Source organism: Gorilla gorilla, chromosome 8, assembly GCF_029281585.2.
Source record: "Gorilla gorilla gorilla isolate KB3781 chromosome 8, NHGRI_mGorGor1-v2.1_pri, whole genome shotgun sequence".
In the NCBI taxonomy this organism is placed as follows: domain Eukaryota; kingdom Metazoa; phylum Chordata; class Mammalia; order Primates; family Hominidae; genus Gorilla; species Gorilla gorilla.
Genome location: NC_073232.2, coordinates 96,793,125 through 96,806,156, shown reverse-complemented (window position 1 = coordinate 96,806,156; position 13,032 = coordinate 96,793,125). Strand labels below are relative to the sequence as shown.

Below are 13,032 nucleotides of genomic sequence, written 5' to 3'. Positions count from 1 at the left end.
GTCTCAAAATCCTGGCCTCAAGGGATTCTTCCACCTCAGCTTCCCAAAGTGCTGGGCTTACAGGCATGAATCACCATGCCCAGGCTTCAAGATTTAAAATTGCTTTTAGCTTAGTGCCTTTAGCAACATCATATATAAATTCATATTTGTATTATATTCATAGATTCAGTTAAGACCCAGTTAAGTATTTCTACATGGTATTAAAATGTTTCTTTAGTTTAAGTAACTCTATATAACGAAGGGATAATCTACATTTAACTGTTCTGAGTTCATATTTTTCCTTAATTCAGGAAAGAGAAATTCCACTCACTCCCAAAGCAAGAAACATTGTCCAAAAAACCACTTGATAGGTTATTTGAATGATATCAACACAGTCCACACAGAGGAAGAAGCAAGCAAATCGGGCGAATAGGCCAGGAGATGGGTTAAATATTGTGAGCAATTACAATGTAGAAACTGATGTGGTGCTTTTGTATTTGCTAAAAGTTATGGGCTCCACATATAGACTCCAAATTGAGGAATGTTTATTGAAACTTGAACTCAAACATGGACATAATGGTAAGTAAGCATTAGAAGCAAACATTTGCCATAACCACAAAAGACTAATGTTCAAACTGAGACAAAGTGGGCTTAAACTCTAGAGAAATGACTGCTCCAAGATTCTGCAGGAAGTATCATGTTTAACTTCTCAAGGCATCCATCAATCACGTGTTTATATATTTTTAAATGCTGCTAAGAAGATAACGTGGAATAACACTGCTGATGGTTTCTTAGAAAAGATTAAAGGTTCCCTGACAAAATAACTGAAACAATAGAGAAGAAAAGAGAAAGCAAACAAAATTACAAGACAGAGACAAATTCGGTTTCCAGAGACAATTTTTTTTTTTTTTTTGAGATGAAGTCTAGCTCTGTTGCCTAGGCTGGAGTGCAGTGGCATGATCTTGCCCCACTGCAGCCTCCGCCTCCCAGGTTCAAGCTATTCTCCTGCCTCAGCCTCCCGAGTAACTGAGATTACATGCACACATCACCACGCCTGGCTAATTTTTTCTGTTTTTAGTAGAGAAGGGGTTTCACCATGTTGGCTAGGCTGGTCTTAAACCCCTGACCTCAAGTGATCCACATGCCTTGGCCTCCCAAGTGCTGGAATTACATGCGTGAGCCACCGTCCCTGACCCAGAGACTGATAAATTTAAATTTAAAACAGGACAGATAAGATTAAGAAAGAAAATAAGTCCCTCTGAATGTGTGTAATACCATAAGGAATGATGGTGGCTTGTGGCAAACTAAAGAAAAAAACTGGTGAACTTCAAGGTATCCCAGTTCAAAAACCCAATGTGCTGATCACAACCAGATGCAGATACAGGTGAGACTGGGCCCTAACTATGAGTTGAGAACCCCAGCTAGAGAAATATATAGGCCTTCTGAAGGAAGTCTTTAGCATGAGATAAGAAATAAAGAAGAAAAAAGTGTGATTAGCAAAGTATTCTGAGGGGGAAGTCAAGCACCAAATTTTCTGTTTTACCCTTAAGCTCAAAAATAAATTTCTCTAAATATTAAAGGACAACCTTACAAATGTTTTATTGATACAGGCACTAAAATATCAACCTTAGACCCCGCAACTGTTAGCTCAGGGTCACCAAAACACTCAGGTGTGGACTTCTCTGTTGGGGATCAGAACATGATACTACAAAGTGTGGCACTTTGGCAAGATGAGTACTTTGAACTGAGGGAAACTGGAAATGCCTCAGAGGCAAGGTCTTTCAGATCTACCTATCCTCCTGTTTCCTGCCCTTCTTCCTTCTGCAAAGTGAGTTACAGAAACCAGAATTCCTCTCCCCAAGGCAGGTCACAGAAACTAAAAATCCTCTCCCTCAAAGGAAGCCCTAAAACCTAGAAAGGTCACTCACTCTCTTTTCCTTTCTTCCTTGAAGACCCTCATTTCAGAGGGGTTCTGCACCATACCTGGGAGGCAGGAATACTACAGAGAATCTGAACAGACAGGCCTTGCTGGGTCACCCTCCCCGCGCTCCATCTATCACCATTAGATAATAACCTTTTGTCCAATCACATTTCTATACAGCTGTCCATTCTTTACCAAGCCTAAGCATAAAATCAGAGTTTTCCCTAGGTCTTTGGGTCTTCATTTCTGAAGAATCCCATGTCATGTACCATTTTGATTAAATAAACGCGTTCCACTTTTTTTGTTAACCTGTCTTTTGTTATAGGTGTGTCAGTCATGACCCTTAAGATGGCTGAGAAAAAGTATCATACTTTTCTGCCCCTACATTCTCTGACATGGTTTGCCTCTGTGTCCCCACCCAAATCTCACCTTAAATTGCAATAATCCCCATGTGTAAAGGGCAGGACCAGGTGGAGATAATTGAATCATGGGGGCAGTTTCCTCCATGATGTTCTTGTGATAGTGAGTTCTCATGAGATCTGATCATTTTATAAGGGGCTTTTCCCCCTTTGCTCAGCACTTCTCTCTCCTGCTGCCATGTGAAGAAGGACATGTTTGCTCCCCCTTCCAGCATGACTGCAAGTTTCCTGAGGCCTCCCCAGCCATGCAGAACTGTAAGTCAACTAAACCTCTTTCCTGTATAAATTACCCAGTCTCAGGCAGTTCTTTATAGCAGCGTGAGAATGGATTAATACAATCTCCAAAAACTTTCCTCCAATAACAGTCTCCAAATCCTAACCCACAAAAGTCCAGAAAACATTTGACCAACATTCTCTCCTTATCTGTGCTACTACATATGCCACATTTAACAGGGAAAGATTAACTGCACAAATGCATTCACCAGAAAAATACTCTCCTCATGGCTTCTTCCATGAAATGACAATCTGACAATTGTCATTCATAATGAGGTCACAGCAAACTTGTATCCAAATTAAAGATTTCAGTGAGGTGCCACTCTTCTGTGGGCCAAAACTCCACTGATACTGGGAGAATTAGTGGCAATTCATTATAGTTCATAGTGACCAATCTAAACCTTTTTTTTTTTTTTTTTTTTGAGATGGAGTCTCGCTCTGTCGCCCAGGCTGGAGTGCAGTAGCGCGATCTCGGCTCATTGCAATCTCTGCCTCCCGGGTTTAAGCGATTCTCCTGCCTCAGTCTCCCAAGTAACTGGGACTACAGGCACGTGCCTCCACGCCCAGCTAATTTTTTGTATTTTTAGTAGAGATAGGGTTTCACCATGTTAGCCAGGATGGTCTCAATGTCCTGACCTTGTGTTCTGCCCGCCTTGGCCTCCCAAAGCGCTGGGATTACAGGCATAAGCCACCACGCCTGGCCCCCATCTAAATCTTTATCAAACCTGCATAATATCATCAACAACCAGAAGCTATAAAGGACTAAAACCTGTAGTGGAAAGCACATTATAAGACTCCCTAAACCTCTATCAGTCCTCGTAACATTCTCATCCTCCCAGGCAAAAAACTGTAATGGGTGTGTATAATCGTTCGGGACTTCAGAGCCATAAAAAGAAAAATTTCCCACCTTCCTATAGTACCAAACCTAGATACTATTTTATCTTTGGTGCCTCAGGAGGCTACATATTTTAGATCCATGTTCTTACATGCTTTCTTTAATGTTCCTTTACTCAAAATAGCCAATAGTTGTTTGCCTTCTTCTAGAAAAATCTAAAGTACTGTTTATGTGGGATGTTCCCAAGAGTTCCCTCCTACTTTTCACAAGTCCCCAATCAAGACCTCAAAGACTAAATTTCCCTGTGATTCTACTTTTATCTAATATTTGGGTAACTTTCTGTTGTCTGCTAAAGATAAGGCAGGCTCTAAGATCCTTTCTTTTTACTTCCACTCAGAAAGGGCATAAAGTTTCCAAGAGAAGTTGTTATAATTCTGTCAAAGTAAAATGCATTACCTAGCATGTGATTTATTCCGAGGAAGTAAATCCCTCACTCCTCACTACCAGCCCTAAAAATTACCATTAAATTTCCCAGATCATCAAGTCTCATTATTCTTCCCCTATAACTTTCCAATGGTTTATGTTTTTCCTCTGTGTTCTACAATATTTTTCTACTTGATCTTTCAAGTCACTAATTCAGATTCAATAGCAGTGATGCTTTCTGTCATTTACTGAATAAACTGTTCTGTTGGGAAGTCTTGTCTTTTAACTCCAGAAAGAATTGTGCTGCAATTCAATCTAAGTGATTATCTCCTTTGACTACTCTAATCCTCAGGGTTCTGTCATTTTCCTTGTTCTTCCTCAGTGTTGCCTGTGATTTTTTTCTTTTTCAGCACTAGAACTCAGCTGTTTGCCAGAGCATACTAAGCGACAGCAGAACCACAAAAAGGTGTAATATTCTCTGTCTCTGTGAGACAGTGGTGGATATTGTCCTCAACTTTTCATTCTCTCCTTACAGAATTATACATGCAATGTCCTCTATCATGTGCAGAGCCTTCATTATGAAGAGTACACTTCCCAGTCTCAAAGGTGTTAGGTTTGGCCATGTTACCTGCTTTGGCCAAAAGAATGTGCTTAGAAATAAGTGTCCTCTGTGAATGGAGATAGTTGTCAGGTTAGCTCCAGGGGTGTGGGTGTTTTTCTTTATTTTATTTTATTTGTGTTTATTTATTTTTTTTGAGAAGGGAGCTGGTTTTATTTTAATTTTATGGGCTCCTTTCTCCCGTTTTTTGGTGATCTAACTGCATTGGTTAAAAGCAGCTAAGCAGTTCTTTAGAATACGCTCTCTAACCAAATCTAACTTTATTTAGACAATGTAGACGGACAAGCTTGACTGTTTGAACTAAAATGGGAACATTAAACAAATATCACAGCCCTCACTAACAACATTGTGACTTTGCTGTCAAGTGTAGATTCCCCTCTTCAAAAAATCTTGTGACCATTTCGTATGGCTTATCTGGAAACTTCTGTAAATCTTATGTTTTAGTAAAATATTTTTTGTTATTCTAAAAAAAAAATGTGCTAGTTCTTAGCTAAGACTTTAAGAGACATAATATGCATGTTTCTGCTCATCCTGTTGCATTTCTGCTGTCGTGAGAACAACCTGCCCCACAGTGGTCCTGGTCTCAAAATGAAGAAACATGGAATAGACCTCAAGCTAGTCCCATAGCCTGAGCTTCCCAGCTAATCCTTAGATCCATGAATGAGAAAAATAAATGTTTATTTTGAAAGCAACTGAGATTTTGAGAATGCCATACAGCATTCTGGCAGGAAAAATAAAAGCCTCACCAGTATGACAAATATAAGCTTGTAGTAAAGCAGCAAAGCAGGCTACTAACACCCCAGTGAAGCACTGGAACAGACACCTCCCCTCTCTGAAATATTCCTTGCATTTTTCTAGCACCATGGATAAAAGGATCCCACTCACGATTTTCACTTTATTTCCAGCCCATGGAGGCCTGTGAGACCAGGCAAATGTTGATTGACAGGAAATTCTCAGATTTCTAAGGGCAGCCCTCTCCCCAGGAGTATCCCCATTTCAACCTTTGCCTCCAGGGCTTTTTTATGCTGGTTTCTGGTTCTCCAACAGTCTTTAAGACAAAAAAATCCTACAAGTGCTATGTCACCGGAGCGAAAAGAACCTAAGGCCCCTCTCCCATATGGATTATCTAAAGCCTCACCCCAGCAGTTACTGGGCTCTAGAGAGAAAGACAGACTAGAATTGGGAGTAAAATGTACAGAATGATCCATTCAGAAGGTCATCACCTTCCCAGAATTAATCTCTATAAAATATTTATCAAATTAAGATATTATAGTGTTTCACAAGTAAGATGGTATGTTTCTGTAAATACATTTCTTCCTAAAATCAAAACGAGATAAAGGGAGGAAAAACTGGGTACATACACAGAAAAAAAGACAACTCTTATCTGCAACTTACTTTATGGTATACAATGTTATTGGATCATAGAGAATTATATCTAAGACTTACAAAATCAGGTTTTAAATATTTAAGTTAGTTTGCAAATGAACCTATTTTACCTCACTTAAGACTGATTCTCAGTCTGAAAGGCTCCATTAAGATTAAGAAGTCTGCAAGTAACAAATATCAAATTGGCTACAGTCAAGTAGCTCAAGTATATACCTCTGAAGGTTCAATATTGTCTCAACTTACCATTTTCAAGAGGTGCATCCTCAGGCAGATCCACATCAAGCATAAGATCATCATCCTCAAGGTCACATGATTCAAGATTATTCAAAATATCCTGTGAACAAAAGCAGTAAAAAATATACTATAATCTAGCTCTAAGGATATGTCAACCATTATTTTTTAAAATCGAACTATATGATATCCTGAATTCACTCATTATCTGCACTGAAAGAATAAAATAGGTTTTCAAACTTTTTAAAAATAAAAATAGATTCAACTAGTTTAATTAAGCTATTTCTAACATCCTTCTCCTAGTCTTCCTCCTAGTCTTTCCTCCCCAACAGATTTTTATTTTCATATTAAAAAACTTTAAGTCCATGTTTTTAACATCTTCCTTGGTAAAATACTGAAGAATCTAAAAATAGTAAAGAATTGCCCAAAATTTATTCATAATTGGTATAAGAGGTGAGAGGCTGTTCTATTAGTTCCAGGGATTGAACCACTTACATAAATAATAAAATAAGTCTTTAACAATGTGGTTATTCCATTTCCTTTCTTGTGCCAAACCCATCTCCTGTTACCATTAAGCACTCTGTCACCTCCTTGGCTTGACTCAATTTGTTCTTTTTCTATGATAGGACTAGACTATTCAAACTAGCATATGCAGTCCCTGCTGGCTTTTATTTGCAACCTTACTAGCTATTATCTCTTCTTAAAAAAGTAGTGTTTTATTTTCAAAGACTGTTGTTCTGAAGCCTAAAGAACTGAATAAACAAAAACTAAGGTTAAGGTAATAAACTCAGTTTGACCTATAGCCCACTGGTGAGTCCTTACAATCCAAGAATGAATCCAAATATCATAAGACCTTTCCTTAGTATATACAAGTAAAAAGATCAAAAGTCCAACAAACTTTTAAAAGACTGAGACATCATGGTCATAAAAAACTCTTTTTTTTTTGAGACGGAGTCTCACTGTCACCCAGGCTGGAGTGCAATGGCGCGATCTCGGCTCACTGCAAGCTCTGCCTCCTGGGTTCACGCCATTCTCCTGCCTCAGCCACCTGAGTAGCTGGGACTACAGGCGCCCACCACCATGCCTGGCTAATTTTTTTGTGTATTTTTGGTAAAGACGGGGTTTCACTGTGTTGGCCAGGATGGTCTCGATCTCCTGACCTCGTGATCTGCCTGCCTCGGCCTCCCAAAGTGCTGGGATTACAGACTTGAGCCACTGCGCCCAGCCAAAAAAACTCTTATAGAAGGGAAATATCTACTTTATTACAGACAATATGAATAAAATTAAAACTGTTTCCTATGTTGGGTGTTCCATGCAAATACATTCAATTTTGTGTTGGGCCCTCCAAAGACTAAAAGTAACTAGAAAAATTATTTGAAAAACAAAATCTCTGGAAATTTTTTTTTCATTTTTAAAAACTCCATTGCAGAATGTTTGACATGCAATTAAACTGTACACATTTAAAGCAAACAGGAGAGAGTGCCAAGATGGCCAATTAGAAGCAGTTACGGTCTGCGGCACTAACGGAGAGGAATGAAAGCAGTGAGTGAACTCAGCACCTTCAACTGAAATATCCAGGTTCTCACACTGGGACTGACTAGACAAACAGCCTGACCCACAGAGAATGAAGAAAAGCAGGGTGGGGCAACAGTCCACCCGGGAGCAATGTGGAGCCAAAGGAACCCCCAACCTCTGCCAAGAGAAGTGGTGAGTGATTGTGCAATCCCACCTGGGGAAACCACACTTCTCCCACAGGTCTTTGCAACCAGCGGATAAGGAGATCCTCTCATAAGCCCACGTCACCAATACGCAGAGCTGTGTGGCGTCCAGGTAGAGCAGCATCTTGGGCACACACACAGAGATACATGAGTTTTGCATATTCCACCCCTGGGATTCCCAGCAAGGCAGATCTGTCCCTACATACCACTAGGAGTGGGGCTGAATCCAAGGATCCAAGCAGCATCGTTCTGCAGGCCCACTTGCACGGCACCTTACATGTTAAGACCCACTGACTTGGAATTCCAGCCAGCCAGCAGTGACAAGGAGTCTGCCTGAGAAGGACTGAGTTTCCAGGAGGAGGGGCAGCCGCCATCTCTGCCATCTGGTCAACTCAGCTGATCCAGTCTGCTGGCTCAGGAGGGTCCAGACAGTCCGAACAAGAAAGTGTCCCCCACAACGCAGCACAGCTGTGCTAACAAAAAGCAACCAGACTACTTCTTTAAGTAGGTCCCTGATCCTGTTTCTCCTACATGGATGAGATCACCCAACAGGGTCTCCAGCCACTTCCCACAGGTGCCTCCTTCAGGCTGCCAACAGGTCAGTAACCTCTGGAATGGAGTTTCCAGAAGGAGGATCAGGTTGCCATCTTTGCTGTTTCACAGCCTTCACTGGTGATATCTCCAGGTAAGAAAAAAACTGAGGCAACTAGGGTCTGAAGAAGAATGCCAGCAAACCCCAGCAGCCCTTTGGAGGAGTAGCATGACTTAAAAGAAAAACAAACAGAAAACAACAGCAATAAAAACATCAACAAAAAAGACCCCACAAAAACCCAATTCAAAGGTCAGCAACCTCAAAGATCGAAGGTAGACAGGCCCACAAATATGAGAAAGAATCAATGCAAAAACGCTGAAAACTCAAAAGGCCAGAGTGCCTCATCTCCTGCAAATGACCGCAACACTTCTCCAGCAAGGGCACAGAACTGGGCTGAGGATGAGATGGCTGAACTGACATAGTAGGCTTCAGAAGGTGAGTAACAACAAACTTCGCTGAGCTAAAGGAGCATGTTATTACCCAATGCAAAGAAGCTCAGAATGATAAAACAACACAGGAGCTAATAGTCAAAATAGCTGGTTGAGAGAGGAACATAACTGACCTGATGGAGCTGAAAATCATAACATGAGAACTTCCCAATGTAATCACCAGTATCAATAGCAGAACAGACTAAGCAGAGGAAAGAATCTCAGAGCTTAAAGACTATCTTGCTGAAATAAAACAAGCAGACAAGATTAGAGAAAAAAGAATGAAAATAAATGAACAAAACCTCTGAAAAATATGCAATTATGTAAAGAGACCAAACCTATAACTGATTGGGATACCTGTAAGAGATGGGGAGAATGGAACCAACTTGGGAAACATACTTCAGGATATCATCCAGAACTTCCCCCGTGTAGCAAGACAGGCCAACATTCAAATTCAGGAACTGCAGAGAACCCCAATAAGATATTCCAAGAGAAGATCAACCCCAAGACACATAAACATCAGATTCTCAAGGTCAAAATGAAAAAAAAAAAATGTTAAGGGCAGCCAGAGAGAAAGACCAGGTCATCTACAAAGGAAAGCCAATCAGACTAATAGCAGACCTCTCAGTGGAAACCTTACAAGCCAGAAGAGGTTGGGGGCCAATATTCAACATTCTTAAAGAAAAGAATTTCCAACCCAGAATTTCATATCCAGCCAAACTAAGCTTCATAAGCAAAGGAGAAATAAGATCCTTTTCAGACAAACAAATGCCGATGGAATACATCATCAACAAGTCTGCTTTGCAAGAGCTCCTGAAGGAAGCACTAAACATAGAAAGGAAAAATCATTACCAGCTACTACAAAAGCACAATGAAGTACACAGACCAAGTGACACTATGAAGCAACCACATAAACAAGTCTGCAAAATAACCAGCTAGCATCATGATGACAGGATCAAATTTACACACAATAATACTAACCTTAAATGTAAATGGGCTAAATGCCCCAATTAAAAGACACAAAATGGCAAGCTAAATAATTAGCCAAGATCCATCGGTATGCTGTCTTCAAAAGACCCATCTCACATACAAAGACACACATAGGCTCAAAATAAAGGGAAGGGGAATATTTATCAAGCAAATGGAAAACATAAAAAAGCAGAGGTTGCAATCCTGGTTTCTGACAAAACAGACTTTAAACCAACAAAGATCAAAAAAGACAAAGAAGGGCATTACATAACGGTAAAAGGTTCAATTCAACAAGAAGAGCTAACTATCTTATTAAATATATATGCAGCCAATATAGAAGTACTGAGATTCAGAAAGCAAGTTTTTAGAGACCTACAAAGAGACGCAGACTCCCACACAATAATAGTGGGAGACATTAATACCCCAATGACAATATTAGAAAGATCATCAGGACAGAAATTTAACAAAGATATTCAGGATCTGAACTCAGCTCTGCATCAAGTAGACCTGATAGACATATACAGGACTCTCCACCCAAAAACAACAGAATATGCATTTCTTCTCATGGCCACAGGGCACTTACTCTGAAATTGATCACATAATCAAAAGTAAAACACTCCTCAGCAAATGCAAAAGAACTGAAATCATAACAGTCTCTTGGACCATAGTGCAACCAAATTGGAACTCGAGATTGGGAAATTCACTCAAAACCACACAACTACATGGAAATTGAACAACCATCTCCTGAATGACTCTTGAGAAAATCATGAAAGTAAGGCAGAAATCAAGAAGTTCTTTGAAAGTAATGAGAACAAAGAGAAAACATACCACAATCTCTGGGATGCAGCTAAAGCACTGTTAAGAGGGAAATTTATAGCACTAAATGCCCATATCAAAGAGCTAGAAAGATCTCAAGTTAACAACCTAACATCACAACTAAAAGGACTAGAGAACCAAGAGCAAACCAACCCCAAAGTGAGCAGAAGACAAGAAACAACCAAGATCAGAGCTGAACTGAAGAAGATGGAGACACAGAAATCCTTCCAAAAAAAAAAAAAAAATCAATGAATCCAGGAACAGTCTTTTGAAAAAATTAATAAAATAGACAACTAGCTAGACTAGTAAAGAAGAAGAGAAGAATCAAAGAAACATAATCAGAAATGATAAGGGGAATATCACCACTGACCCCACAGAAATAGAAACAATCATCAGAGAATACTATAAACACCTCTATGCACATAAACTAGAAAATCTAGAAGAAACAGATAAATTCCTGGACACATACACCCTTTTTGGGAGAAAAGCTGAGTAGCTGGAAGAGAAGCTGAGGCAGGGCTTGCATGTCTGCTAGACTTGCTGGCTCCTTGCTTCTAGCACTCCCATTATCTCAAGTACCCATATGTTTCTCGTTCACTTGATACACCATTTCCTTTCAACCCCCACATCCTCACCACCTGTTTCTTTGAGCACCAATAAATAGCATGGGCCCCAGAACTCGGGGCCTTCACAGCCTCCACACTCACAATGGCCCCCTGGTCCCACTTTCTCTCTCCAACTGTCTTTTTCTCATTCCTTTGATTCCACCAGACTTCGTCCCCCCCACGACCTGTTGTTGGGTCTGATCACCCCAACAACCCTCCCAAGACTGAACCAGGAAGAAACTGATTCCCTGAACAGACCAATAACGAGCTCTAAAATTGAGCCAGTAATAAATAGCCCACCAACCAAAAAAAAGCCCATGACTAGACAGATTCACATCTGAATTCTATCAGAGGTACACAAAGAAGAGCTGGTAGCAGTTCTACTTAAAACTATTCAAAAAAATTAAAAAGGAGGGACTCCTCCCTAACTCGTTCTATGAGGTCACCATCATCCTGATACCAAAACCTGGCAGAGATACAATAAAAAAAGAAAACTTTAGGCCAATATCCTTGATGAACATAAATGCAAAGATCTTCAACAAAATACTGGCAAACAGAATGCAGTAGCACATCAAAAAGCTTATCCACCTGGGATGCAAGGCCTGTTTCAACATACGCAAATCAATAAATGTGATTTATCACATAAAGCTAAAGACAAAAACCACATGACTATCTCAATAAATGCAGAAAACACCCTCGATAAAATTCAACATCTCTTCATGTTAAAAACACTCAATAAACTAGGCAGTGAAGGAACATACCTCAAAATAATAACAGCCATATATGACAAACCCACAACCAATATCATACTGAAAGGGCAAAAGCTGGAGGCATTCCCCTTGAAAACCAGCACAAGACAAGGATGCCCTCTCTCACCACTCCTATTCAACATAGTACTGGAAGTTCTGGCCAGGGCAATCAGTCAAGAGAAAGAAATGAAAGGTATTCAAATAGGAAGAGAAGAAGTCAAATTATCTTTGTTTGCAGATGAGATAATTCTATATCTAGAAAACCCCATCATCTTAGCCCCAAAGCTTCTTAAACTGATAAGCAACTTCAGCAAAGTCTCAGGATACAAAATCAGTGTGCAAAAATGGATAGCATCCCTAAACACCAACAACAGGCAAGCTGAGAACCAAATCATGAATGAAGTCCCATTCATAACTGCCACAAAAAGAAGACAATACGTACATATTAATACAACTAACAATGGAAGTAAAGAACCTCTTCAAGGACAACTACAAACCACTGCTCAAAGAAATCAGAGAAGAAACAAACAAATGGAAAACCATTCCACGCTCATGGATGGTTGGTAAAATCAATATCGTGAAAATGGCCATACTGCCTAAACGAATTTATAGATTCAATGCTATTCCCATTAAACTACCACTGACATTCTTCACAGAATTAGAAAAAAACTATTTTAAAATTCATATGGAACCAAAAAAGAGCCCAAACAGCCAAGACAATCCTAAGCAAAAAGAACTAAATATATAGGCACTCAGGAGCCTATATACAGGAGCACCCAGATTCTGGTGGCATCATGCTACCTCACTTTACAGACAAGGCTATGGTAACCGAAACAGCACGGTACTGGTATAAGAATAGATACATAGACCAATGGAGCAGAATAGAGAACTCAGAAATAAGACTGCACACCTATAACCATATGATTTTCCACAAACCTGACAGAAACAAGCAATAGAGAAAGGACACCCTATTTAATAAATGGTGCTGGAAGAACTGGCTGGTCATACGCAGAAAATTGAAACTGGACTTCTTCCTTACACTACACATAAAAATTAACTCAAGATGGAT

The 13,032-nt window shown here is 39.9% G+C and overlaps 1 protein-coding gene across 12 annotated transcripts in view; it reads right to left on the bottom strand.

The window, feature by feature from the left end:
* CCSER2 (coiled-coil serine rich protein 2) overlaps positions 1-13,032 on the bottom strand; it is a 180,856-nt gene that overhangs the window by 87,411 nt on the left and 80,413 nt on the right. For all 12 annotated transcript variants that reach the window (XM_004049704.5, XM_004049703.5, XM_019035306.4 and 9 more), the window contains one exon: positions 6,099-6,189. In XM_004049704.5, coding sequence (XP_004049752.3) covers positions 6,099-6,189 — 91 coding nt within the window. The remainder of the gene's footprint in view (positions 1-6,098; positions 6,190-13,032) is intronic.